This window comes from Mugil cephalus, chromosome 1 (assembly GCF_022458985.1).
Source record: "Mugil cephalus isolate CIBA_MC_2020 chromosome 1, CIBA_Mcephalus_1.1, whole genome shotgun sequence".
Classification (NCBI taxonomy): Eukaryota; Metazoa; Chordata; class Actinopteri; order Mugiliformes; family Mugilidae; genus Mugil; species Mugil cephalus.
Window position 1 is genome coordinate 4,626,264 of NC_061770.1, and position 27,547 is coordinate 4,653,810.

General features: G+C 42.0%; 2 protein-coding genes across 4 annotated transcripts in view; one reads left to right on the top strand and one right to left on the bottom strand.

Annotated features, from left to right (window-relative positions):
- Window positions 1–572: 572 nt before the first annotated feature.
- Window positions 573–5,803, top strand: adrm1 (ADRM1 26S proteasome ubiquitin receptor). The gene is made up of 10 exons (XM_047606988.1): window positions 573–727; window positions 1,722–1,949; window positions 2,574–2,690; window positions 3,670–3,880; window positions 4,018–4,096; window positions 4,209–4,345; window positions 4,533–4,664; window positions 4,770–4,927; window positions 5,006–5,108; window positions 5,507–5,803. Exons 2-10 carry the CDS (start codon window positions 1,740–1,742, stop codon window positions 5,590–5,592), a joined length of 1,233 nt encoding a protein of 410 aa, XP_047462944.1. The 5' UTR covers window positions 573–727; window positions 1,722–1,739; the 3' UTR covers window positions 5,593–5,803.
- Window positions 5,804–5,856: 53 nt separating this feature from the next.
- Window positions 5,857–27,547, bottom strand: part of lama5 (laminin, alpha 5) — an 83,220-nt gene continuing 61,529 nt past the window's right edge. For 2 of the 3 annotated variants that reach the window (XM_047606975.1, XM_047606961.1), the window contains exons 38-80: window positions 27,063–27,224; window positions 25,511–25,618; window positions 25,185–25,268; window positions 24,123–24,353; window positions 23,720–23,833; window positions 23,502–23,632; window positions 23,299–23,379; window positions 22,767–22,981; window positions 22,529–22,629; window positions 21,805–21,988; window positions 21,231–21,371; window positions 20,979–21,130; window positions 20,773–20,883; window positions 20,179–20,290; window positions 19,644–19,817; window positions 18,581–18,777; window positions 18,388–18,504; window positions 17,691–17,836; window positions 17,440–17,569; window positions 17,224–17,326; window positions 16,997–17,110; window positions 16,724–16,906; window positions 16,315–16,457; window positions 15,983–16,162; window positions 15,715–15,854; window positions 15,159–15,303; window positions 14,690–14,823; window positions 14,394–14,559; window positions 14,014–14,145; window positions 13,520–13,665; window positions 12,516–12,648; window positions 11,503–11,646; window positions 11,235–11,365; window positions 10,973–11,146; window positions 10,014–10,143; window positions 9,768–9,913; window positions 9,423–9,615; window positions 8,909–9,073; window positions 8,638–8,797; window positions 8,426–8,556; window positions 7,765–7,858; window positions 7,560–7,679; window positions 5,857–6,959 (exon numbers count right to left, since the gene is read on the bottom strand). In XM_047606975.1, coding sequence (XP_047462931.1) covers window positions 6,811–6,959; window positions 7,560–7,679; window positions 7,765–7,858; window positions 8,426–8,556; window positions 8,638–8,797; window positions 8,909–9,073; window positions 9,423–9,615; window positions 9,768–9,913; window positions 10,014–10,143; window positions 10,973–11,146; window positions 11,235–11,365; window positions 11,503–11,646; window positions 12,516–12,648; window positions 13,520–13,665; window positions 14,014–14,145; window positions 14,394–14,559; window positions 14,690–14,823; window positions 15,159–15,303; window positions 15,715–15,854; window positions 15,983–16,162; window positions 16,315–16,457; window positions 16,724–16,906; window positions 16,997–17,110; window positions 17,224–17,326; window positions 17,440–17,569; window positions 17,691–17,836; window positions 18,388–18,504; window positions 18,581–18,777; window positions 19,644–19,817; window positions 20,179–20,290; window positions 20,773–20,883; window positions 20,979–21,130; window positions 21,231–21,371; window positions 21,805–21,988; window positions 22,529–22,629; window positions 22,767–22,981; window positions 23,299–23,379; window positions 23,502–23,632; window positions 23,720–23,833; window positions 24,123–24,353; window positions 25,185–25,268; window positions 25,511–25,618; window positions 27,063–27,224 — 6,147 coding nt within the window. In that variant the 3' untranslated portion in view covers window positions 5,857–6,810. The remainder of the gene's footprint in view (window positions 6,960–7,559; window positions 7,680–7,764; window positions 7,859–8,425; window positions 8,557–8,637; window positions 8,798–8,908; window positions 9,074–9,422; window positions 9,616–9,767; window positions 9,914–10,013; window positions 10,144–10,972; window positions 11,147–11,234; window positions 11,366–11,502; window positions 11,647–12,515; window positions 12,649–13,519; window positions 13,666–14,013; window positions 14,146–14,393; window positions 14,560–14,689; window positions 14,824–15,158; window positions 15,304–15,714; window positions 15,855–15,982; window positions 16,163–16,314; window positions 16,458–16,723; window positions 16,907–16,996; window positions 17,111–17,223; window positions 17,327–17,439; window positions 17,570–17,690; window positions 17,837–18,387; window positions 18,505–18,580; window positions 18,778–19,643; window positions 19,818–20,178; window positions 20,291–20,772; window positions 20,884–20,978; window positions 21,131–21,230; window positions 21,372–21,804; window positions 21,989–22,528; window positions 22,630–22,766; window positions 22,982–23,298; window positions 23,380–23,501; window positions 23,633–23,719; window positions 23,834–24,122; window positions 24,354–25,184; window positions 25,269–25,510; window positions 25,619–27,062; window positions 27,225–27,547) is intronic. The other variant, XR_007114307.1, reaches the window with a different exon arrangement.

A 27,547-nucleotide genomic window follows, 5' to 3' on the forward strand; every position in this document is an offset into this window, starting at 1 on the left:
GCGACACCGATATGACACCGATACTTTGTGCAAAATGCACTTAGACGTCTGGCAAATCTAAAGAAGCAGTGAATTAAAATCATAGCTTCGTAAAGAATATAAGACATCAGAATCCTTTATTTGTTTTAAACTTGTAGATATATTGAGGTAGCAGTGTAGTTTACAATATAGTCGAACTAATACAACAATAACAAAACAAAGAAAGGGAGACAAAACCATAAATAAGTTTTTGTTTTGTTTTCTACTTTCCAGTTTTTACCAACAGTGTGGTTTTACAGTTTCTATTAACTGCCTTGTGCAACTTTTATTACTTACGGCTCAAATGACAGAGTCGACAGCCGATAAATACATTAAGTGGTCAAAAAAAAAAAAAAAAAAAAAGCAGAGGACAGAGTCATACAAAACATTTGAAAATGGGCTGTTTGGGGTTGACTCCGTTATGCTCAGTCTACAGAATGAGACAGTAACTGCAGCTGCCGCTGCACTTATTACGCACTTGCCAGGCAGAAAAAAAGTATCTACAAAGTACCTTTGTATCACTGTTCCTGCTAATGATAAACATTACCTCAAATGACCGAAGTATCAGACATTTTGATTTGAGAATCGGTTTCAGAGCATAAAGATCTAGTACTGGTGGTATCGATATTTCCATATCGATCCGCACATCACTACTCTACGACGCTAGGAAGAAGAAACTTGTTGGTGCTTTCAGCGATCACAACTTCAGGTATTTGAACAGAAGTTAGTTTGAAATTTCGGTTTCACACAAAACTGCTCAAAAGGACATCAGACTTAGACTTCATTGTCAATTCGATGTTTCGAATTACTTTAAATATAAAGAAAGCTTTTGGCCTCGGCGGTGTATCGGTTTAGCCATGTCATGGGCTAACGTTAGCATTGACAAGCAGCATGACACAGCCAGAAGTCATAGCTAACTAGCTGACTGGCTAACTGCTAGTTTTGTTAGATACGTTCTGAAAAGTCTGTGTGGCACAAACTACCTAGTCCTGTTTTATTTTTGAAGCAAACATAAAGGACAAAGTTACGGACAGTTATCACGTTGCTGTATTAATGCTATGCGTTAAAGCAACGATTACTGGGGGAAAAAAAGAAAAAAACATGCCACGCAAAGCTAGTTCTGTGTCCAACCTTGAGTTTGACTGCTTTTGATGCAACGTTAGTTTCACTTTGGGGATTACTCTAAGTAGCATTTTAATCAAATCTATTCATTAGAGTTCATCAATATTCTTATGCCGAAAAGTAATTTGTTTAACTATCTGATGTCATTGTAAAGGGTGAAACACTGTATGAACTAAACACATCAAAGAGCTTAAATGGCAAATAGAAATTGAATCAAATTGTTTAGTAGCATTACTTGGTCAAAAATATTTCTCTGTCATCCTTTATACAGAGGAAAAAGATGATAGCTGTTTGTGCCCAGTTGTATTTAATGTTTGATATCATGAAGCCCAGAGATTGAAATGTGACATACATGAGACGTTCTGAATATTCTCTTTGTAAGAATTCATTTATTTATTTTATTTTATTTATTTTAAGTACGATGTGTGTTTTCTACTTTCTAACTGGTACACAATAAACCTTTCATCAGTACTGAAATACCCCTACTAATGTCCTTTCTGATTTGTGGCTTAATTTATTTATGCCGGTGAAGCAATTCTTGACTGATCTTGTGAAGCTGAAACCTTTCTATTTTCCCTCAGTGTTAAAGGGATCTGAAGATGTCGTCAGGCGCTCTCTTTCCGAGCTTGGTCAGTGGGTCCAGGGGAAGCTCCAGCAAGTACTTGGTGGAGTTTCGTGCCGGCAAAATGAACTTGAAGGGGAACACTGTCACACCAGACAAACGCAAGGGGATGGTGTACATCCAGCAGTCTGATGATTCCCTGATTCACTTCTGCTGGAAGGACAGGACATCGGGGAGTGTTGATGATGTGAGTGTTGCTTAACTACCCTCTTTAATGTAATGGCTTAATCGGCAGCAAGGGTTTGCTAAATTAAAACTTAAGCATTAACTTGAATAAACCTGTCAAACTTATTAAAGCTGACAATTTCCCCACTGTGGGATAAATGAAAAGACTAACTCTTAATTTTCTTGTTCGTGATTCTGTGTCTGAGGAAAATTTACCAACATAGTAACTAATTTAACAATTGAGATAATTGAGCTATTCTTCACTTTTCAAACAAAGCATGGTCTCATTGCACTTCGATAAAAACTCAGTTGTTTCTATCTTTAGACGAGTAAACTCCACAAATACAAAGAAATTGAGGGCAGATGCTGCACTCCTGCAAGGGGGACAAAATGGACTTTGAACAACTGTTGTTGTTTTTGCTCACAAGAGCAGTTTTGTCATCACTAATGCTGACACTTTGAATCCTAATTTAGCTGGCCTTCCCTAAAGCTGGCAAAGTGGCCGTGCCATTTCAGTGCTGCAGTGATGTAGTTGCCTCGGTTTTCCCTTTTGGTGATTGGGTGATGATGATTTGTTGTGTCACGGCAACCCCTGTCTTCTCTCTCTCCCTGTTGAATGTCTCGACTTGTATTTTTTCATGTCCAGGACCTGATAATCTTCCCTGATGACTGTGAATTCAAGAGGGTCAACCAGTGCACCACTGGACGTGTCTACGTGCTGAAATTCAAGGCCGGGTCCAAAAGGCTTTTCTTCTGGATGCAAGTGAGAAAAAAAATGTGGATTGTCGTCTTTTTAAACGACAAAGAAGTAGAGATGTGAAAGTGGGGACATCTGTGTCCATTTATGTGCCTGCAGATGGATGTTTAATAGAGGGAAACTGAATTATGACTCAATAGTTATGAATAGAGTTTATTACAGTCCATCGTTGATAAAAAGTTTCTGCCCACTTAATGGAATGGCATTTATCTTATTTACGAATAGAGGGTATGTATTGACGTCACTGCCGCCTGCGGCCACGTCCTTCTAAGGGGCAAAAACATGGTGAACTGTATCAGTAACTACAGCGACACTGAGAAAAATGTGGATTATCTGATCAGATTTAGGACATTTGGACTCGACAATGATCCATACGAACTAGTATGGATTTGGAAAGTTAGTTAAGGTCAATCTGGTTATGATGATTGTAGCTAAATAAAAGATGCTAACGCTAAGAGCTTATTGTAAATACTCTGTTTATTGTTTTGTAGTTTTTTATTGTTCTAGCTGAAATAGTTACTGTTGGCTGTAACTATGCCAAAACAACAACATGGACAAACTTATCTGACAGCCTAACTTAAGCTATGAGTTCATCAAAAAATACAACATAAATTGATATTACCTGAGACTAAATGTGAACCACAACACCAGGTTTCGGTCCCTGGATTCCAGTTTTGTCCATAATGCAACAATTCATTTACTTCTCTTTACTTTGGCAGATATCTGTAAAAATATATCTCTAACTGCTTAGTCGCACAACAGCTCTTTTTCATGAATTTTACAATATAGACGGTATTAAGGCCTATGATTCAAATTAATGTTGCTAATCTCCACGCTCAACTGTTACTTTTTGCCACTCAGTGGCCATAACCAGACGTCTGCTTGCTGGGATGTCATGTGCATATCATCTATTTAATTGTGTAATTCCTATATTTTCCTAGATTTTTAGACTAATACCAGTGCGTTTATGCCCCTTTTCTCTTAGGAGCCAAAAACGGACAAGGATGAGGAGTACTGCCGTAAGGTGAATGAGTACCTGAACAACCCTCCCATTGCTGGAGCACCGGGCAGCGGAGGCGGCAGTGGCCACGAGCTGTCTGCTCTCGGAGGAGAGGGAGGCCTGCAGAACCTTCTAGGGAATATGAGTCACAACCAGCTTATGCAGCTCATTGGTCCAACTGGACTTGGCGGGCTAGGTGATTAGCTTCTGAGATTTCATTTCACATAAACAGCTTATAGTTCACATTTATTTGATTTGACAAACTAGAGACTTGGACACTTGTTTAATCAGAGATTAGTTGGGCCTGTTTTGATTTGTTTGTGTTTGTCTAAGGCTTGGGAGCACTAGCTGGTCCAGGACTAGCAAACCTTCTGGGCAGTGGAGGACCAGCCACCAGCAGCTCCTCATCCAGGTGAGACTGACCACACAGCTCACTCCAATACAGCAAAAATAGTTAATCACTACTGAATTCAAGATGCCTCTCCTTCCTGTTAATTTACGTTTGTCTTCCGTTTTCTTTCCAGCTCTCGTAGTCAGTCAGCAGCAGCCACTCCTTCATCAGGTGCAGCCCCCAGACTGAGCTCCTCTCAGGCCCCCACCACCCCTGCAGCTCCTGCTGCCCCAGCTTCCTCCACCACTGGTGTTGCTCCCTCCACACCAGGTATGTAAAGTTCTCTGCTGTGTCATGATGACGTAGTCGCAAATGAACAGTCCACTGTTAATGTTTTCATGTGATCAAGCAAAACAAGCATAAAACAAGGCAAAACGAAGCCCTTTCATTCTAATGAAGTTAAATTATGCTTGAGTTTTCTAACGCAGTCTCTAATACTTGACGGTTTCTATTCCAGCCTCGGCTCAGACACCGGTGGTCCCAGCCTCTGTTGGAAGCCCTCCCCCCCACCAGCCTATCCAGCTCAGTGACCTTCAGAGCATCCTAGCCACCATGAACGTTCCAGCAACGGGTGCTCAGGGATCAGCGGGTGAGTGACAGATGAGGATAGCAGTGTTGTAGTGAAAAAAAAAACAAACCCACAACTATTCCAACAAATTTCACTTCTTGCATCCTCGCTCCTCTCGTCGTACAGTGGACCTAGCAAGCGTCTGCACCCCGGAGATGATGGCTCCGATCCTGAGTAACGCCGAGGTCCAACAGAGGCTGCTGCCCTTCCTCCCCAGTGGAGAGAGTTTACCACAGAGCGCTGAGGAGATCCAGAGCACACTCAACTCTCCTCAGTTCCAGCAGGTAGGAGGAATGAAGAAAGTTAGGACATCACTTCAGCTTCCTGTATACGTCATTGACTGTGACCTCTCCTCTCTTTAGTCTATGAGCATGTTCAGCAGTGCCTTGGCCTCCGGGCAGCTCGGCCCACTCATGAGTCAGTTTGGTCTGCCGGCTGAAGCTGTGGATGCTGCAAACAAAGGAGGTCAGACAAACGCATGACACTAAGAACCCTTCATTTCATTTTCCATGTTACCTTTGTTTGTGTTAAGGGTCTTAAATACAGGACAAAAACAAACATTAATACAATGATTCAGTTTAAAGATATTTCAAGAAGAGCTATTGCTACTGTCCATAAAGTAGCAATATACACATGTTCTGGTTGTTTCACTTGGAAACATTTTGTTTGGGAAATGTACAAGAGTGTTACCTTATTCATGGCACATGAGAAAGTGGGTTCATGGGGAAGAAACTCAATGTTCCTACAACATTTCCTGGGCTCTTTGTCTGATGAATGAGGAATTACGACAAGGATAGATTTACATTTACATTCACTTCCACGTCCTTTCTGTTTATCAGTGTGTGTTTTTTGCTCCTTGTCAGATGTGGAGGCGTTTGCCCGAGCCATGCAGAGCAGTAAGGACTCTAAAGAGAAGAAGGAGGACGATGAGGACATGAGTCTGGATTAAGGCTCAGTTTGCCATGCCTTTTGAGAAATCTGATTCTTTCTGTTTTTTATTTTCTTTACCTCCTTATCTTCAATGTTGTCTTACACTTTTCTATACCAAAGGCAACTTGCTCCCACTCAGGACAGACTATACAGAGTTAGCAGGTTTCTGTTTGGGAGAGACCTTTCTGATTCACTCTTGATATTGATAATTAAAAAAATATATTCCTTCACTCAAAGCTTCTTGTTTTTTTGCAGATAAGGTAACAAACACAAAAGTCTACAGTTTATATGAAAAAAGAAACTTTATTTAAACATTTACAACACAAGGGCGGGGAGTGAGGGGGGATACAGCTTATTCATTTTGAAATATTTGTAAAAGTGGTTATATTACATACAGGTTCACACTCATTTGGTACATGTTTACATTTATGACGGAATATAGACGGGAGACGCTGCCTGCAACTTGGACAGAACTAGATTTTGTGGTGCCTTCATGTCCTACGGGAGAGAAGGACTCTATACGGCTTAGGATGGAACTCAACGATCATTTAATTTGAATTAAATTATCTTGAATGGCAGACTCGACTCTTTGCACTCTAGGTCAGATTAAAAGAAGTTTTCAGTTCAAAAATCACCAATTATGACGGCTCTAGTATCACCTGAATGCAACATCATCACCAATGCTGATAGAAAATGTCTGCAAAATATTTTAAACCCCAAACTAATTGATTCCCCCAAAAGTCCAGTCCCGTCTCGGTGGCAGGTACGGCCACCCGTCTGTGCTGCCTGAGGACGTTTCTCTAGTATCACAGTGTTCACAGTGTACCGACTCAGTAGGCCTACTTAACATTCTCTGCTGGAGATACACAATACACAGCGGTATACATCTTTTAAAGTCAAAATATTCTGGGACTTTATCTGTATGAATCCAACCTAGAGAAATCAAGCCGTTCTGCCTTTATTTACAATATACTACACATTTTCGAAGTGACTGATGTTTTTCATTACAGAGGTGAAATTTAACATCTCGTATCAGTGCATCTCAGCTGTAGCACCCTGTAGCACAAAAAAAAAAAAACACCAGGAATATTGTGGTGAAAATATAAAATATACATTTTTTTTTCTGAACGTAGAAAATAAATATTAATATAGATATTTTAAATTAGCTACAGTAACATGACACCCACCACCAGGATTCTGTAGTTGGAGAATGTGAGGGTAAGACTGTGTGTTGGGTCTACATGTGTGGGCAGCCCTGGGTCCCCACTGCTCCGTGCACGGCGAGAGGCTTGGACAACCTGGCAGGTCTGTGGTTGATGGTAGCAAGGCGGACGCAGCCTTGGAAGGCCGGCAAGCTGGCAGGTAGACCTGGAACTGTGACGCCACCTGGTGGATAGAGGGAGGAGTAAATGGGGTCATTGATTACCTGCTCTGGAGCTGTGCATGACTTGGAGGAGGAGAAACCCTGATAAGTTAATCGTAGTTTTTAGCTTGTAGTAACACTGAATTTTAGGGCAACAAAAACACCAAAAATATTATACAAGGCACCATGACGTTCTAAGAAAACTTTAACCTCAGGTCAACAAGCGTCACAGTCGATGTTTTGCACATATTTTTTTTTTCCTTTAACTTCAACTGTTCTACTACCTCAGTGTGTAACTATCAAAATGTATTTTCTTCCTGGATCTAAAGCAAACATGAATAATTCAAACTCATATAAATAAAATAAATCATCCATCCATCCAGAAGTCTCAACAATTTATATTTTGCATGTTTTTTAAGAACTACAAAAAATTCTCCTTGATCACTGAAGCTTTAGAGACTGAATTAATAAAAATAAGCAACACATCACAGTTTTAATGGTAAAATTTAATAACTACATTGATGTACATAGGCTCCACGGGAAGAAATGCAGAGCGTTTGTACAAAATAAAAAGGTGTCTGCGTGTGTGTTGCCCGTTGTGTGTCAGTGTCGTGTGTACTCACCGGGTGTGCCTCCGAGGTAAACAGTCTCTCTGGCGCCTGCGGAGCGGCTCTGTTTGGGGCCGACGCTGTGCGAGCTGGCTCCGTCCACGTGGAGCTGCAGGACGTTGTTCTTCTTCACCACTGCAGGAAAAAACATTTGGGCGTTACAGCGGGACAATAAAACCGCGAGACGAGCGCGGGAGGCAGCTCGTTGACGCAAGCTCACCTGTGATCGTGTGCCAGCGGCCGTCGCACAGAGGTTCTTCGGGAGTGAAGGAGGTAGAGAATTCACCTTTGCCAGTGTTTACTGAGACAGTCACCTGCAAACATCACATTCTGGTTTAATCTTTGTTTTTTTGTTGGCGGCTTCACAATAGCAGTTAAAATAATGATTTTACGACAAAACGTATATAGGTATAAAATGAAGGGACAACCGATTAAACAGAGTGAGCAGACGTGCTTTGAGTCTGGATTTGAAGGTTGTAATTTTCAGGTGAACAGAATTATAATATCTGATGCATAATGAGATGTGATGGTATGAACAAGAATGGCGGTGGGGAGTGGATTAATGTTGCAGAGGTGGAAGTATGCTACACTGCTGATGTGGGCTATGAGAGATTTGTCAAGGATGACAAGCATGACATCCTCTTAACCTGAGGGGAAGGGGGTACGGTGGAGTTATCAATATTTAATGAGAACCTATTAACTGAAGTGGACCTCTGTTTATCGCTGCTCATTAGTAAAAAGTTGCAGAAACAGGACTTGGTTTTAGTTAGACACTCATTCACATAGTACAGTATAGAAATAACAATCAAAGCCGTCTCTAGATGCTTTACAGGAGCCAGAGCTCGGACCCCGAGAGGAGAGAATCACTGTGGTGGCCTCACCTCTCCCTGGTTAAGGATCAAGCTCAGGTGATGGTCAGGTGACGTCCCAGCATGCAACAGCAGCCCAGACTCTGAGACCGGTCGAACCTCCAGCTGGATCTCATTATCCCGACCCAGAACCAAAGACTCATCTGTGCGAAAGGTGAGAGTCAACTCAGCAGGGTCCAAACAAGAAGAGAAGACACAAGTACGATAATAAGATGTTGAACTACCTATTGCGATGTGTCCTCCTTGTCCAGAGAAGTAGGCTCCAGGCTGTAGATGGTTCTGGAAGCAGGGCATCGTCCCCTGGCTGAGAGAGGGGCTTCCTGCAGGGGCTTCATTCAGCGTCAGGTCCCTGACACAACCGATGAATCCACCAGAGCCCGGGGCCTGAAGGATACCACAGACATACACAGACATTTATTACACAGCTTACAAAAAAATGTAATGAAGGGTCACATCTGCTTTTTTTTTATATATAAATATTTCTGCTTCTTTTACATCTGGAAACAGAGTCTGGATGTTTGCCGTCAGTGAGGACGGGACTCCTCCGACATATAAAGGCCCGGTGAGACGAGTCCGTTCTCCTCCAGGCATTTTCTTGGACTGAGCATCGATGCCGTCCACAATCAGCATGATCTTCTCCTTTTCACGCTTTATGAAGACCTGCAGTGACAGGAAGAGAGAGGCAGAGTCGGTCAGTTTTAGGATGAATCTGATGAATCTGCATCTAAGATGCGTCGAGTTCTGTCTGAAGATCTGTCAGATACTTGATGCGGTTTATGTTATGTTGTGGCTGCTCCAGTGATAATACTGCACTCAGAGGCATTGACTTGAGAACTTAACATGAATGATGTTAATAAGTTTGTACTTTTCCTCAGTTTTACTCTGTTGTCATCTTTACACACACAAATTAAAGGGTTATCTTAACTTAGCCTACGTAGTGACAATATCCAGTTCATCCCATGCTGTTATGAACATGTGACTACCTTAACTTCGGATCATGTGACCTCACCGTGTGCCAGCGGTCGTCATTGTACTTCTTGCGGCTGCGCAGGTTGGCCTTCCTCTTCCCTCCGTCTAACAAAAGCAGCAGGCGGCCGTCCGAGAGGCCGAGCATTATCACGGCCCCACTGCGCTGCCTGCCGGCTGCGTACAGCACCAAACCGTCAGAGGAGTTGATCTTCAGCGCCATGGAGATGTGAGTCCTGTACGGGGAGATTCGATTAGCTGGACGAGTTCGCTCTTTGAGTCAAGAAACCTCAGTCCTCCGTCCAATGTTTGCCTGACTCTGAGCTCTAATTTGGTCTGTGTTCATTCCTGAGGAGAGTATTTCATTTCAGTCAGTGTTCCCACTCACATTGAGGTGGGCAGGATGTCGTATCTCTGGTAGCTGTGCGTGGAGCCGCTGAAGTACGTCGCTCCGCTCTCGTGGTCCGACAGCTCTCCCTGACACGACCCTCGGGTGTTCCGACTGCGAGATCCTGGCGTCTTCTTGTGCTTCCCCTGGAAGGGAGAGATGGAGTTGACGTTAACCTCCTCACCAGGCGCATCCATGGCTCTGTTGTTGTGGTCTGGAAAAGGCAAACTTGACGTGTGCGCTTACCTTAGATTTACTGTGTTTAGGCATTGAGGCGACGATCTGCTGAGGCTTTTTAGCAGCGGGACAGTCCAGAGGAACATTGGCGTTTTCTTTAGCTTTCACCAGGTTCAAAACCGCCTGAACATCAGTTTTCCTGGAGACGAGAAACGCATCTGAAAATAAACTCTTCGTGCGAGTACATATGTCTGTAATGCTCAAACAGCTGTGTATCTCTTAGCGTTTCAGCTCAGAGATGCTCTGTGGTGCTTAGACCGTCAGACTAAACTACCAACCAAACCAATCTTCACCTACACTGTATGTAAAGCATCAGAACCATAAACCCACGCCGACACTCTTGTCAGTGAAGAAGTGTGACCATGGTTTTTTCCATTGTGTCCCTGAGGCTGCTTATCAGCTGATTGAGCATGGTGAATTAATGGCAGGACGAGTCGGTCAGAGAGATCACTCTGATTGACTGATCAGTCAAGCAAACCAATGCACGAAAACAGAGAGAACGAATAAACTGTAGGTCATCTGACCAGCATGCCTACGGAACTTATAGCTTCCTATCCAGACCTAGTTGTTCTGGTTTCCCCTTTGGTATGTAGATTGCCACCACTTGCCGGTATGAAGAGTTATCTCCTTCCAGTCAGATGGACATTGGCTACAGTCCTTGTGGTGTGTTCAAGTGCAACTTTTTGGTCCAGGCATTACAGTGTGCCTTTTTGCCTGCAGTATTAACTTGGTTTGTCCAGTTACTAAGCTATGTCTCCCTATTGATCTGTTCTCTTATTAAAAATTGCTTGAGTAATTTATTCTTCTTAACTCTCCTCCTTGGTGCGACTCTCAGAGGCACAAAATGCAGCTGAAAAATACAAGGACTGAGAGCCATCAGTATTTCATTGCCAGTGAAGGATTCAGTGCTGTCAGCTGTGCTGATTTAAAAAAAACAAAACAAAACATGATCTTAGAGTTTTTCTTACCTCTTGATGAAAACATTGCTGATACATCCGGTGAGGTTGGCGAAGCTTTGGTCGGGCGTTCCTCCCAGGTAGGTGGTGGTTTTATCTGAGGTTGTCTCACTGCTAGGAATGGTGCCCTGCCGGGTGTTACCACCCTTCTCTTTCTCCAGCACGTCATCCATGTACAAACGTATCCTGATAAAAGAGCAGCCAGTCGGTCAGCAAACTGTTTGAAAGCTACACACTGGCTCCTCTGTGTCCTATGCGTTTGGATAACTCATACCCTGCGTCATTGTTGTAAAATGTGACGTAGTGACTGTTTTCGTCGTTGTATGTTTTCTGAGTCCTGATCTCACTGTTGCCGGCTCTCACCACGACATGGCCATCTTGCAAAAACACCTGACAGACACCGTCCTGCAGCCATGACAGATCACAAAGAGTGCTTGTAAGACATAACACAACAGAGAAATACATCTGAAATGTATCAAACAGGAAGAAAAAAAGGTGCTTGTAACAACTGAATGTGAAACTATTATTAACTTTATTCCCACCTGATCAAGGTGGTAGAACATGAGTCCTTCGGTCTTGTCGGTTCTGAAGCTGAAGCTGGTGTAGAAGTTGTCCCTGAGCCTGGGCACGTTTGTCAGATTAAAGCTCAGGTAACTCTGACCCGTGAAATGACCCTCACGAGCCACCTGGACACACACAAAGAGCAGGTCAAGGTTTTATTTTCTCTCAACTCCATAAATATCCAAATCTCTCCATGTCCTGGGGACACTTTGTCGTTTCACCCTGTCTTCTGTAAATCATTTGCACTGTAGTATGAGGTGTGCATTCTGTGATGACAAACATTATTGTCAATTAACACCCAAATGACCATAAATAGAGGAGCTGAAAGTAGGTAGGTATGATGGAGGCCTTGCCTCAGACTTGGAATTCTGTGTTCATCCTTAGCCTCAACTCATTTTTCATTTATGTTCTCGACCTCCACCAGTCACAAGGAAGTGTTGGATTATTCACTGTACTTATTTATTTATGAAATTATTTTCCAACTCTCACATTTTTAAGGTACCGCTTACAGAGTGGTTGGCATGGCAACTTGTAATTTTTATGATGTCATGTCCTGTTTCTATAGTGTCAAATAACTAACTAAAACAAAACTTATCAGAAATATGGACACTTGAGTATGCATGAACATTATATATATGTGTATATATATATGTATATATATATATATATATACACATATATATGTGTGTGTGTATATATATATATATATATATATTTATATATGTACATACATATATATATATATGTATATATATATTGCAAAGAAAATATTTGACATGTATTTTAGTATTTTAGTTTAGCCCAAGTCCATAGGTGCTTATCACCTATACTGCAGCCAGACACCAGGGGGAGCTCTACTTGCTTTGGACTCACTTTAAAGTAGCAGTTCCATCCATACACAGTCTACGGTTCCTCCTAATGTCCCATTTTAATAACATAAAAAATGGCTTACTCCTTTTTTTCACAGGCTGAACTGTAAATGACCTCCTCTTACCAACAAGTCACTGTCACAGCCGAAACTGACTCCAGAGCTGTTCATCCTCTTCAGGTCGATGTGAGTGCCCAGTGCCTTGACATTCCTGAAACAGCCCTTCACAGAACCCTGTTTAGAAAACACAGCCTTCAACCTGAGGAGAGGAGAAAGGACAGCATGAACCCAACTGACGAGCAGAAAAACAACTCCGGTTAAAACAACAAAATGCAGTAAAACATTGTTGCTGAATTAAAATTTTTGGCTGATGAAGCACAAAAGAACATAACATACCTAATTTCACAGATAATTTACTAACAAACAGCTGTATACATTGGTATTAATACAGACTTTGTCTTGTTATTATTTTGTGCCTACAAATAATCTAAAGGACCTTCTCCGTTTATGGTTGTTTATGGTGTCCACCAATTCCTAGCTTTACATTTTTGGATTTCAAGTTCGACACCAGCTAGTGGGTAACTCTGGTCTACTGGTTGGTGTCAGCAGTTTACTGAAGTTTTCCCAGAAGAGAAGATGTGTGGGAATGTAGTTAGTGCGCGGAGTGAACAGATGAGACTGAAAGTATCATCAAACGAAAACACTGAACCAAAAGATCAAGTTTCACTTGACAAAAAGTCATTGTTGACCATAGCTCATATCGTGCCCTAATCTGTGCTTGAAAAAAAAAAAATAATTCAAGTCTGAAACTAAATTCTTAAGGCTTGCATAATGTTGCATAAAGTCTGAAGGAATTTTTGAATCACTGTCAGCCAAACTACGCAATTCTTTTTTAGAGTTAAATTCAAATTTATCCCTGCTCTCCTGCATCAGCGCATCAGTAAACTGATTTAGACCTGCACATATGTTTGTCAAGAAGTCCTGCAACCTGCAAACTTGCGTTTCAAAAGTGCAAAGCTAAGGGCACTGCGCATTATCAAAGAATAATAATAAATCCTCCTGGATACACATGTGAGTGTGTTTTCCTGCCAACAAAAAATAAAACAGAATAAAAAATAAAATCAACTCACTTCTCAGGCATCGCATGCTTGGGTACTCCTCCCAGATAGTAGGACCTGCTGAACTGAGGTACGGTCTCCGAGAACGGCTTTGTGTAGATGGTCTTGCGATTGACCCTCACCACAAGTTTGCTTGCTTGAAGAATCAAAATGTCCAGCTGCAGAATCAGAACAAGATCATAAATCATTTGCATTTCTATATTAGAATGCAGTCGTTTCCATGAGTATACCTAATGAAGTGGCTAATGAGTGTAGGGAATATATATTGTACAATGAGTTATTAAAAAGCATGTCACTCTTATTAAACTGTATACTGGACAGGAACTGCCCCTATAAAGACATTTCTAATATGTAGTGCTGCAGATAAGTGTTGGTTTATCGATTTATCTACTAATGCACAAAATAAAAATACCACTTATCCAAGAGAGGGACTTGACACCCAGACAAGTTTAAGTGGGAAATGACAATTAAAGGTGATTTAAGTTAGAAAGACATAAGGGACTCACAATTCGGGGTTCACCATCACTGATCTTTATTGACTCCGCTGTGCTTTCAGGCGTAAGCTTCTCAAGAGAACCAGAGAAATCGTAAAAAACTGCGATTTCGCCGCGAAGCACCGCCACACACAGGAACTGACCCTAATGGACAAGAGAAAAGGAGCAACAGTCACAACCAGACATTCAAAAGAATATCAGCAGGATATGAACACACGCTTTCACACTGACAATATATTTATTTCAGCTGGAGTTTCAGTAGAGCTACAGTGTAGATCCAACCTAGAAGCATAAAGCTTCTTTAAAGAACTGAACTAGACAGGATGTCAGGGATATTGTAACACATCTGCGATCCAGTAACAAGTAATTTGTAGGACAAGTGAGGCTTTTACCGCGCTGCGGAGCAGGAGCAGGATTCCATTGTGTGAGAGCAGTTTGATTTCCTGTTCAAAGCGTAAGTATTGTGCGGCCTCGCCATTGAAGCTGATCTCAGCAAAGCCGGTGCCATCGAAATACGCTGCATCGTTAACCCAGTTCTGAGTCAGCGAGGGCTTTGACCTGTCAGACAGTTTTAAAACAGTCAAACAAAGAAAACAGATTCTACAACCAATAATTTGACATTTAATTTCCTGAGATGTAAAGAAAGAAGAAAAAAAAGACACGTTATGATGACAGCGCGTGCACTCACCTGCCACACGGTCTTTCCTTTGTGGTGTTTAGGTTGAAGGTTTCTTCAAAGTTATACAAACTGAGCACCTCCTCGTTCAGAGTGCCGAGCTCGATACAACCCGTGAAGTAAGGCAGCACAAGCGGGTCAGGCATCTAAAAAAACAAGAACATAAAAATGAAACACAGCTGCTTAACATAAACAGTGAGTGAAACAGTACTGTTCATTAGATGATGATTCTAAACTGTCTGTGTTAACCCTGGGACAGATTGGTGATCTGTCCAGACATTTTTTAACACGGAATCTAAGAGCAAAGACACCATTACCAAAGAGTTCAGACTGATCAATTAGAACACATGTTCTTTACTGTATCCTACCATCAGTTATCAAGGTGCAAGGTGTTTAACAGACAGTAATAAAAAGCTCACATACTGTATGTTTCAATATCCTGTAATCCTGTACTTATGATGAAATCTGATTCGATACTTACTATGAAATTTGGTGGGTATCCTCCCACGTAGAAGACAGTGTCGTTAGTCAAGAGGTTGAGCAGGCCCTGGTCTCCTTTAGCCTCCAAAGAGGCTTTGGTGGATCTTTGGTCTGAAGACAGGGACATCTCACCGAACTGGAGGATCCTGCATTCACCCAGACAGAACATTAGATATGAGAACAACTGAAGCAGAGAGCTTAATAAGGCACTATGAGGTCTTTACCAGGAGATGGAGCATTATGGTCATTATGGGCCTTGTATGTAGGAAAGATTTCACTTTATTTTATTCTGGATTTTAATTTTTGACCATACTGCTGAGGTGAAAGCAGGTGCCCTTAGAGACTACTCATCAAGGCAGAGACATGCAGATATCAGCACATATATCTTAGGATAGGTATTACAGTATAATAATGGTTTTGTTTGTTTGGTTTGTAACATAAATGTTGTCTGGAGAATGTTAAAGCAGGTTTTACATATAAAATCTAAAACACTACTCAATACAAAATGATGATTTAACTGAACTCTTGCAGAATATTCAGATGTTAATGTGCGTTACCTCTCCAGGATGACGGTGTTGAAGATTCCTTTCGTCTGGACGTCTTCAGCCACCATCACGTCCGCAGTTTCTCCTCCAATATTTAAGTACCAGCGCAGTCTTTTCCCCTCCAGCGCCATCCCCAGGAATTCCTTACTGGACTACAAATACCACAGACACAGGACTGGATTTAAAAAGCAGCGCAACATTTTACATCCAAAACCAAGTTCAGAGCAGCAGCCTTAAATAAATCATTAAAAAAAAAAGGTAACTCCATGACGACGCTTACATTCTTGTTGCCGAGGTAGAAAACAAACTGTTTGTTCATTGTGTCCTGTCGCCTCTTCCGTGCGGCCTCGGGCAGGGTGATGTAGAACTTCATGGAGGTGTAGGCGGCCAGGTCAGCCAGGTTGGGTGGTGTACGAACTTGAACCCCTGACTTCCCGTCAAACTTCACAGACACGCCCACCTTGATGTCGGAAAGAAAACGAGGAAAAGCACCAGTTGGTCAACATGTCCTCAGATTTTAGTGTGAATATTATGGCTTCGGTAAGGATGAATAATAGCAGAAGTGATTCAACACAATATGGTCTGAGGTGGTGGAAACGTGACTGTCGGTACCTTGCTGGCTGCGTTGCGCGCCTCCTTTATGAGCTGACGGATGCGGTTGATGTTCTCCGAGATGTTTGGCATTTGTGTGGAGTGATTCTGCAGGTCATCCAGCTTCTTCATGAGAGTAGGAATAGTTTCCCCTAGCTTGTGAACTAGAGTAAAGATGGAGCATTGTATTAGCTACGTACAGTTTTACATGTTCATGAATTTTCCCCGTCAGTTAATCTTTTATTTAATTCCTTCATTTAGAAAAATGCCTGATCTTCACTTTTGTCTCACCAACACTCAAAAACATAAAATAAATCACTTTCAATTAATCAAGCTAATCAAGGAGAACTCTCTTCAACAGGCTAATGAAATACGCCCGCAATCTGACTGGAAACCACAGTACACATAGAAACATTACTAAGCCTTCTACCGGTGTTGTTGGCGTCCATTAGGGCGTTGTTGAGGTCATCGTTTGTGGCATTAGCGTCTCCGTAGGCCTTCTGCCATTGGTCTAGCTCCTCTTGAATGGGTCGCAGGGCGTTTTTGACCTGGGTGGCCGTGGTGTTTGCCAGATCTGCCATATTCTTCACATCATCAATCTGCTGGCTCACATCTGTTTATCGCGGAGAAACACGAGTGTTCAGAATAACGCAGTTGTTAAGTTCTGAATCTGGATGGAGCTTCTGTGTGTGTTTGTGCGTACTCGAGGTGAAGTTGAGGTTGTTCTGGACCGCTGCCAGATCCTTCATCACAGCAACTTGTTTGGTCTTGGCGCGTTCCAGGCGCTCCTGAGCGTCGTCCAGCTGAGGCTTCAGGTCTGAGCGGCAGAGATTCAAACTTACAATGAGTGCGCCGGACTCTACACAATTTCACTGTCTCACTTTTGATAAAAACTAAAAAACTAATGTCAACATGTTTGTAAATGTTTACCATTGTTCAGTTCATCATTTAGTTGTTCAACCTCATCCTTCAGGTCCATGCTGTGGTTCTTCAGAGCATTAGCAAGTCTGCCGAGGTTCTGGTCCTTTACGTTCTGAAAACACACACCAATGTTACAATATTACAAACAGATAAATGACTTGAAGTTAGTTTGAATTTTTGCAAGCATAGGTATTCAAACTGAGAAAGAAAAAACACATCTGATACCTCCAGCGTGTCATTAGCAGCCTTTTCAGCCATCATGGCAGCATCCTCTGCCTCCTTAATGCTGTTAATAATGTTGTTGTAAACTTTTGTGCCATTTACGGTTCCATCCCTATTGGTTTCTGCCACCAAACTGCAAACATATGACAACTAGTTATACAGTATGTTCTTTTAATTTATAATGAAAATGAGACGTTTGTTACTACAGTTCCAAGCAGTCAAACACCTTTAGAAGATGAAGACTATACTCTCACCTAGACAAGTTCATGGCTAAAGCGTTCAGCAGCTCAGCATGTTTCTCTGCTTCCTCCACCAGAGGGATTTTCGAAGCAAAACTCTGCACTTTTTGTGCCAGCGAAGCCCTGGCGCCGTCCAGCTGTGCCTCCAAACGCTCGTACTCCTGCAAAACACACATCACGGTTTCATGCTGAAGGCTCTCTGGTACCTTGCTGTGATTTGTATCTGTAGGTCTAATAATATTACCATTAAGAATAACATTGGAGAAATGATGGAGAATGGCCTCATGGTCCTAACTCCAAAGGACATCTATACTCGCATAATAGTACACCCATGAACATCACCTCTGATTTATCTACTTCTAAACAATCTCACTACCAAAAACAAAACTTAATGGAATTAAATACATAGGTGTATATTGAGCCAAACATGCTGAGCACATGCATGGCCAATGTCTTCAGTGTGTCATACTCTTGGGGACAAGTCAAAATATGCAACATTGCGATTGACAGCATCACAAATATGAAGCCTAAAACATTGCAATCGCCTTCTAGTGGCAGTACAGATAAAAAGCTAAAAAAACAAAACAAAATAAAGATGGAAGGAAAGTGAATATGAAAAATAATATTAACATTTAGGATGGCCCTCACAGTGACTGGGTGTTAATGACCCCACTGAAGCATTAGATATTTAGAATATGAACTATATCCTAACCTCTTTAGACTCTTGCACCATAGACTGCATATCGTTGACCTGAGCGAAATTGTCTTCAGCCATGTTCAGCTGGTCGATCACCTCCTTCTTCTTCGCCAGTAAGTCTTCGATCCTCCTCTGAGAGAGACAGAGTAGTTCCAAATCAGATTCTTTCCTGTAAAACAGCTCGTATCGATCTCTCTTGTAAACTCACTTTAATTTCCTCCAGGCTTTCCTCATTAACGTTGTTGAGCTCTGCTGCTCTGGCAGTGTTGTTCACGGCCTCGTTCAGGGCGTCTCTGAGGTCCATCATCTCAGAGTTGAAGCGAGCCAGATGGTCTCTGATAGCTTTGGCCAAGTCATTGTTTTCCTCTTGACTCCCCAAAAGCTCCTTGTTAACAAGATTCAGCACTATCAGGACAGAGACACAGAGAGGGATTTAAGCAGGTGATCATACCTGCAGCTTCAATTGAAGAGCAAGAAAGCCAACATAAGTAATGCCATTCAGAGAAGAGAAGGTTGCATGAAGCCAAAGTAAGTAGAGCTCCCCCTGGTGACCGGCTGCAATATATCAGCTAAGCTCCACCTCCTCCATGTTAGTGGATGGGACTTATATCGAAACACTAAAATACAAGTCAAATATGTTTTTTTTTCAAGGATGGCTCCTCTCTCTGACCATACTGCACAGACTCTGGCTCCAAAGTCGCAAGATTGCGCCGCCAATATTCCCGGAAAATGGTGTCAGTTTGGTCAATGCAATGAGATGGGGACGCATTGTTCATATTTATACACAGTCTATGGTTCTGACTGAAAGTAAATTGTAAAAAGAAAAATGGAGGTGGCCCAAGATTTCAGGAAACCCCATGGTTTACAGGAAATGTGATCTAGCAGATTTATCTTGAAGGTTATAAAATCTGTTTAATTTTGTCAGACCACCCATCCACAGAGGGGAGGCTGTTGTATTCATATTCATGTTTTTACAAGTAGCTCTACTACAAGGAAGAAAACTCACATTTAGTGGCAGAGAGGCCAGAACAAATCAAGTGATATGTAACAAACATGGGTCATTTCATAAACTTGGGCCAGACATCTCAAATATAACAGGACTGCTTTTTATGTCAGTGTAACTAATAATTCACTGGGGATATACTTTAGTCATTAATGAGAAGAGTGTTCAATCCCTCAGAGAGTGCAATCCCTCATTTTAAATACGACTGTTCCACATCTAGTGAAACTAACAAGACAAATCCTTTGTAGATGTATGTGAATAAACTCACATTTCTCCGCCTCCATCTTCTCCTTCTCAGCCAGTTTCATCTGTCCCACACAGCTCCTGAACCTCATCTCTCTCAGCATGTCCTGCACCTCCTTTATGGTATTCTCCCTCAAACCGTCGTCCTGCTCCGTGTCAGTGTCATTCAGCAAAGACCGGTTCGCCATATGCAGGATGTCTGTGGAAAAACACACATTTAAAACATATTTAAAAAAAAAAACAAAAAAAAATTGTGTTGGTTTTGTGGAGCTTAATTATTTTTTTAAATAATTTGCATCCTGAATAACATGAAAATGTCTCTAGTATTTTAAAGCAGTAGTTGTCTTTAACCGTAGTGACCCCTAGTGGTCTATGGTGTAATTGCAAGGGGTTCATGAAAATAAAATCCTTTAAAATTTAAAAGATTTTAATTTCAAGGATTTAAAGTTAAGATAGATCATACAACATTTATAGAGGGTTGTTAGGGGTTAGGGCTATTTTACTCTCTAGAAGCCTTTAATATTTTTTTTACTGTGAACCTAATTGTGTGTTTCATGTACCGTTTATATCCATGGTCAAATTGTTGAGCATGGACAGCAGATCTTCCGCCCTCTGGTGTGTGTTGATGGTGTTGTTGTGCAGATCTTCAACCTTGTTTGTCATTGCGTCGGCCTAAAAAATACCACAGGAAACACACTGAAAACACATATGATTCTGTTGTGGGGATAGGCTCCAGCAACCCCCACTGCCTTAGTGAGGATGAGCGGTAGTAGAGGATGAGATTCTGTTGCGGAACCTCCCTGCTTTTCTATGCACCTTTGCAGAAAGCTCAGATGTAAACACCTCCCGACACAGAAAGGGGCAGACATCGCTCACATGCTTAAGACAACCACAAAAGAGCTGAGGTGGAGGTGGCTTGCGCATGAAAGCCTTTAGAAATCCTTAAATTAGGATCCAAAAAAAGATTTGCCAATGGATGCATCAGTTGAGTTGTCAGCTGATGTGGGCTGGGTATAGGAGCTGAGCTTGACTAGCCGAAACTAACAATCTGCTCTATTTATGATAAAGAAAACAACGGTGGACTTGCTGCCTCAAATCCTGAAAACACTCGTATAAATATATTTATTCAGAAATTGTAAAGTAAGTGTCCTCACTTTATTCTGCAGCTCATTGATGTCATCGTTGATATTCATGATCTCGGCATCCAGCAAGTCGGCTCGATTCCTGCTCTCATCCAGCGTACTGTTGTAGTTCTCTATGGCACGCTGGAATCACAGGAAGACGAGTTCAACAAATAAATACCTGCCCAGAACACGACGTCGTAAAAACGGTACACTTGTGCTTGTGCGGGTAAACTCACGGCGATTTCCTCCGCAGACTTGTTGAGACTGTGCAGCTGAGCCCAGGCCATGGAGCTGGCGTTGAGATTACCCAGCTGACTGGCCACTGACTGGAAGTCCTCGTTCATCTTGTCCAGATCCTCCAACAGGACGATGACACAGCTGTCGCACGCTGCAGGCGGACACAAGCACAGTGTTTAAGAACGTTCTATGCTGTCTTTATTTCCTCTGTTTCGAGCATGTGTTAGCTCTGAGCAGTATGTTTCACTCACATTCACAGTGCATGCCGGTCCGGTCCACTGTAGGGACGCTGTATTTTTGTAAGCAGGTGTCACACTGCCTTCCTGCCATCCCGTCAGGACAGCGGCACTCTCCACTCCGAGGGTCACAGTGACCTCCATTACAGTCGCACTCTGGAAAGGACGGTTCAGTTTTAAGCGGAATTCACATGCCAAAAAAAGCAATCTACTACAAAGGTGCATTCCCTGCCAAAGTACTGTATGTGCAATGTAGGGTTATAATTTTTTATTACTATAGCTGCTACTAATGCTGTTTGTGGATCTGTTTGAATAGAAGCTGCTTAAATCCTGGGTAGACTTGTGGTGCAGGATTAATACCAAAATATCAATAAGATATCTGCTTAATAGCAATAAGTCTGTAGATAAATGGACAACATACACTATGTCATTGTTTCTTCACAAATACTTCAACTCCCTCAAAAACATATCAATAAAATAACCAAAAGCTATTTTATGAAGGTGGGAAGAGTCAGTTATTGTTACTAATGTCTGCAAAGGCGTGCATTTTGTGAATGTGCTGTGTTTTGCATGTCATTCATTTGCTCACTCCTGCAGCCGTCGGGTCCATAGTCCCAGTACCCCGGAGCACACTGTCTGCAGTTGGGCCCGTTGACTCCAGGCTGACAGGCACACTGACCGCTCTGAGGGTCACACGGCTGGACGAGAGCTGCCGAGGCGTCACAGTCACACTGACTGCAGCCTGAGCACGACTCAAAGCCAAAGGCGCCCTCCTGATCAAAAGAGATAAATACGCGGGCAGAAGTGAAGCTTTCACCTTTTCTTTTATTGTTTGAACTGTCTGTTTGCTAAGCTAACATGGTAGCACACAACACCGGCTACCGTTATTTACACCAATGAGGCATAACATTATGACCATCTTCCTAATATTGTGACTCATCAGAGGATGGACATGGGTCTTCTGGGGGTGTCCTGTGGTGTCTGGTAACAGTATGATGTTAGTAGGGCCGTTTGGGCCTATGTGGATCATCCCACAGATACTTGATCAGTTTGGGATCTAGTGAATTCGGAGGCCATGTTCTGTTTTTTGAGTTGTTCCTAGTTGTGGATGGCTGCTGCCATCAAGGAGTCGTTGCTATGGGTTGGGGGAGGGTGTTATTTACTTCTCCTGTCAGTGGTCATAATATTATGTCGGATTGGTGTTGTGACTTTATGAAAGAGGACTTCCATGCTTTGTGAAGGAATTAAAAGACTAAATTCTATTATTTTGTAATTAATAATCTACAATAAAGGTTACAAGATACATCTCTTACCTCACAACGTTGGCAGCGCGGCCCAGTGACTCCCGGTTTGCAACGGCACTGTCCAGTACGAGGGTCACATGACTCTGTCCCACATGGAGAACAGTTGCATTCTGGGTAACAAAAACAAAACACACAGATAATTAAACCCATTTTTTTATAGGAACTGGAATTCAGCTGTTAAGGAAATTCTTTGTGTGGCATCCATTCAGGCAATGAACTTGTTCCTGTCAAAGCTCTCTGAACTCACTGGTGCAGTTTTTGGCACTGATGGCGTCGCCGTAGAAACCAGGAGCGCAGATGTCACAGTGAGGTCCGGCTGTGTTGTGCATGCAGCTGAGACACTCCCCGGTCAGTGGGTGACAGTCGGTGAACAACATGTTTGGGTCCGTGTTGTCATGACAGTTGCACCGTTGGCACCTACTGCCGAGAACCATGGGGTTGCCGTAGAAACCAGGGGCACACCTGTAAGGGCCCACGGTTATTAACGCACATGTGCAGCGTGCATGTACTGTACTGTACCCTCAGATGGCATTAATTTGTGTTCAAATATATTTTATTAAGCATAATCATTTAAACATAATAAAATATAAAGTAAAATAATAAAGTAATGCTTGTTATTTTTTATAAACAACATACAAAACAGAAACATAAATTGGTTAAACAGGCCAAAAAACAATGTTAAATGGACACATCTGACTCATTGTATCTGCGACTATTGACTATTAGTGGAGTATTAGTGTCCATTTAAATAAAGCACCTGTGTTGTCAAGGTTGTTTACCTTTCACAGTTAGGTCCAGCATAACCTGGCATACACAGACACTGCATCCTGTCACTTTTCTGCACACAGCCTTCTGCAAAGCTACAGACACAAAGAAATGTCAAGCACATGGTGTGTGTTTGGGGAAAATGATACAAAGATACAAAATGATTTGGCAGTCAACAAAAGAAGGTCAGAAAAAGAATCAAAGGAAGAGTACTAACTTGTTGGATGGGGTCCTTAACGGGCAGGGACAACTGGCGCAGGACACGGCCTGCCCATCAAGGCTGTTGTTACCAAGGAAACCACCCTGGCACCTCTCACAGTGGTCGCCAAGGGTGTTATGTTGGCAGTTCTGAAGGACAGAGAAGACAAAAATAGTAAAGTATTAACAATGTCAGAGGGGGAGGGAGGTCGAATGTTTATCACTATAGATTCTCACCACACAGATTCCAGATCCGTCCAGACACTGGTCAGAGTGTCCGTTACAGTTACAGGGAACGCATTTCCCCAGAAACAGGCCGATGGTGTCTCTGTAATAACCTGGAGCACATTTCTGCAGAGAGAAGAAGAACGTGATTACTTTCAATATTGATCTTCCTTTGCTTTTATTCTCATTTTGTTTACACTAAATGTCAAAAGAAAATCTGGAACGAGATCATGTTCATGTGTCATTCTTCAATTTATAAAACTTTTCTCAGTAAGATGTAATCAATGAAAGGTCACCTATGTACACTCATTAACATTTAAGTACATGTGTAAGTACATATAACCATTGATGACTCATTTTTCAACTATACTTAGAGAAAATTCATCATCACCACAGACACTGTCTGGTCCCTCACCTGACACGAGTCTCCAAGGTAGTTGGCGGGACACATGCAGATTTCCACATTGTTGGCGTGGCGTCCAGTGGGCAGAGTCTCTGCTCCTTCCAGCACGGCCCCACGGAGCGACACGGAGTGGGCTGACTGCGAGTGGAGGGCTCGGATCTGCAGGGACTCCAGAGCGACCAGAACCATCATCAGTTCCTCCCGAGACACAGAGTTGCCGGTCTGAGCGTGACGGAAACTTCCCTGAGAGGAAGAAAGACGTTGAAAAGGATCGTCATTGGTTATTTTCCTCATCACACAATGACGATGGGGACGTACAGGAATAGACATAAACAGGACCTTAAGATAAAGACCGGCTTTTCTTAGTTGTCAGTTCATGCTGTAATGTAATTGAAAATGGTTCTACCACTGTATGTTTATAATGACCATGTCCTGGGCCACTTGTAGGAATGTACAAATGCAACTTTGTGTCTGATTTGCTGTACTTTGTTGGTCACATCTTACATAATGTACTTCACTTTCAACTTTACTTGCTAGCAACCACTACTGGTATTTTATGGGTATCTTGGTATTTATCCTGCACCGTTTAATCCAGCATTTAGCCCAGATAAAATGCTACGAAAGACCAACCTATTACAACAGAGACATAGATGGTAGATTTAGTAGCAGCTCTCGCAACAACAAATATAGCAGAACTAATACTAAGGTGCACATACATTTGGAGGATACTTGAATACAGCTTTGTGGCTGATTTGGCTTTTTTTTTTTCTTTCAGGGACATAAAGGCACATACAGATATACTGAAGACTAAAATCAGTTCACATTTTCAGGGAGAACAGGTGATGATTGTTTAACATATTGTATCTCTGTTAGGAGAGTGACTTCAATGTTTGCAACATCTTAATCTGTTTGAGAAAACTACCCCCCAAAATGTACTTATACATAAACTAATGATGAACATTACAGACTCAAGATTTCGAGCTCTTTTACTAAATTTAAAAACATTACAAGTACAGTTTCTTGCAAAATATTTCCTCTTCTAGCGTCTGTCCTGCGCATAAATCTAAACTCTACCTCGACTATGTGAACTATCCCCAGGTGAGGCTCTTCAGGTGAGGAGTATTCTCGCTCCATGAAGACCAGAGTCATCTGGTTACCCTGCAGCACAAAAACAAAGCGGAAATAGTATCGTTAAACATGCAGCGATGCACAAAAATGTGTGTTCAATATCATATTTCTGTTAAAACACATGAAACTCAGAGTACTGGCAGGTAAAGGTATTTGTATTGATCTCTTGTGTGTGTGCTGAGGTGTGTCATAACACTGGCAGGCATCCGTGCTTTTCGACAGGGCTTTGTGTATTACACAACAGTAATATTATATGTGTGCGCGCTTTGTACCTTCAGAATGATATCAGGTCTGGAGGCTTCAGCAGGCAGAGACAACACATCTCCTCTCATGGTCTGAGTGTGGAGGCGATACCTCAGGGAACCTCCATAGGATGAGACCTGAGGAAAGTTTTACAAAAGATAGAAAAAAGGATAGACACGACAACTTCTTAACGCTTAATCCAGACATCAACAGATTAGTTTCTGACTGTACAACCAAACAGAAACCAGATCCATGGCCTGTGTTCTATCCCGGGAAGATAAAATGCCTGCTCTTCTTTGACAGGTTTTGGCAAGTTGGCCTCAGTAGCTGGTTCATGGAGCGTAACAGGATTCAGTCTAGAGTTTAAATGGAAGAATCCGCCTGAAGAAGATACTGGTTGAATAACGTGTCAACGCTGCTGAGTCACTCCCCCAGACTAAACACTGATCTGTACCCAAACAACTCGTATGCAATGCGGGATTAATCTGTCTGCTTGATGTATGTGTGTTCATTATGTACTTTCATTGCAAACACGTTGTGTTTGTGTCTCTCATGCGCTGCCTTTAGGTTTACCTTAATGCTGTTGTAGCATTCATTCAATTCAACTGTGTATTTACATGTATGCACCTGTATGAAAGGATATTAACCAACAATAATCATTTTCTTATATTTTAAATTGCAGGTATAGCACTTCCAATTTTTAAAGTTAGAGAAAGCATCAATGAGCGTTGAATCTCGTGCTCTGTTGTAAAATGAGCGAGTGCCAAGTATTATTAAAGTACATATCTTTACTCTCCAAACTTGTCAGCAATGGAACTGATATTTCCACAAGACCCACGTAATCAGTGAAGTCTATCCAGAACAGACAATGACCTGAGTGAACTGACGTTCACAGTAACAGTGGAACACTAGGAAATGTGATGAGAGAAGCCGTCAAGCAGATCCATAGCTCTTCAGTCTGCAAAATGGGACTGTTTACAGTTCATCATCTTCTACACCGGTCTAAACGGAGGCTCAGCTACATATATGCACACACAGATCTTTGATATGAACTTTGGGGCCGGATCAAAAACAACGCTAGCCACACTAGCGTCTCTCGTCCTCGCTTTTGTCACATAAAGGATCCCCAGTAAACCTTTACAAAGTAAACACAGACTGTTTAAAAAACCTGCAACCATCTATCTTAACATCTTAGAAAATCCCATAAAGATAAAGAGACACAATGGACAATCAACAACAACAACAAAAAAATACAGCTTTGGCTGCTCCTGTCTGACTTGTTATTACTATAACTGACATGAAATACAGTATCTCAGTTGTGTGTTTACTTAAAGCTGTCTTGCCATTAGTTTCTGCAGAACTAACAGTTTTTATTTCAGCACTGAATTTCTTTTGTTTGTTTGTTTGTTTGTTTACGTGACTCCGCAAGTTAATTTTGTTGGTTGTACTCCATTTATCTTTATGTTATCTAACGATCACATCTGTCCATCGTGGCTGTCAGTAAACACTGTAGCACACGTAACAGGAAAGCTCACAATCACTTTACTCTTTCCAGCAGCTCTACATGCTGTCTTCCCTTACCTTGTCTCCCAGGTATGTCTTCGGAGCGTGCCAGTGGAGGTCCTGGTAGACATCGGGTACGTCACTGAGGTCAGCCTCCACGAGGTCCTGACCAGGATACACTGTCACCGGCACTTCCTGTTTGTCTGCTCCAAGCAGCACCCAGTCATTCATGTCCATGATCTACAAGATAATAACGATGGTTACAGCAGGATTCAATAAAGCTCTATTTGCATGGGAAGAGCATTACCTGAGAATCTGTAATAACTGTGGAGAACTTATGTCTGTCTTTTTAGTCCTACACTGCAAATAACCATCACATTTCTACAAACACAGAAGTTTTTGATAACAGTAGTACAGAATTGGCATCTTTGTGATTTGGTCTCTGTTTTATTGAGTTTGGTTTCTGTGTTGACAAATATAAATTTGCAAAGCAGTTTAGGTGTAAATTCAAGAAAGTGGATTTTATTTATTGATGCACTGGTGTTCAGCCCATTGGTGACGGT

Bases quoted from the DNA above. Each gene is read 5' to 3' on its own strand.
- adrm1 (XM_047606988.1), top strand. From the start codon at position 1,740: ATGTCGTCAGGCGCTCTCTTTCCGAGCTTGGTCAGTGGGTCCAGGGGA. The intron at 4,665-4,769 runs GTGAGTGACAGA...CTCGTCGTACAG, and splicing joins GGGTGCTCAGGGATCAGCGG to TGGACCTAGCAAGCGTCTGC. The intron at 4,928-5,005 runs GTAGGAGGAATG...TCCTCTCTTTAG, and splicing joins ACTCTCCTCAGTTCCAGCAG to TCTATGAGCATGTTCAGCAG.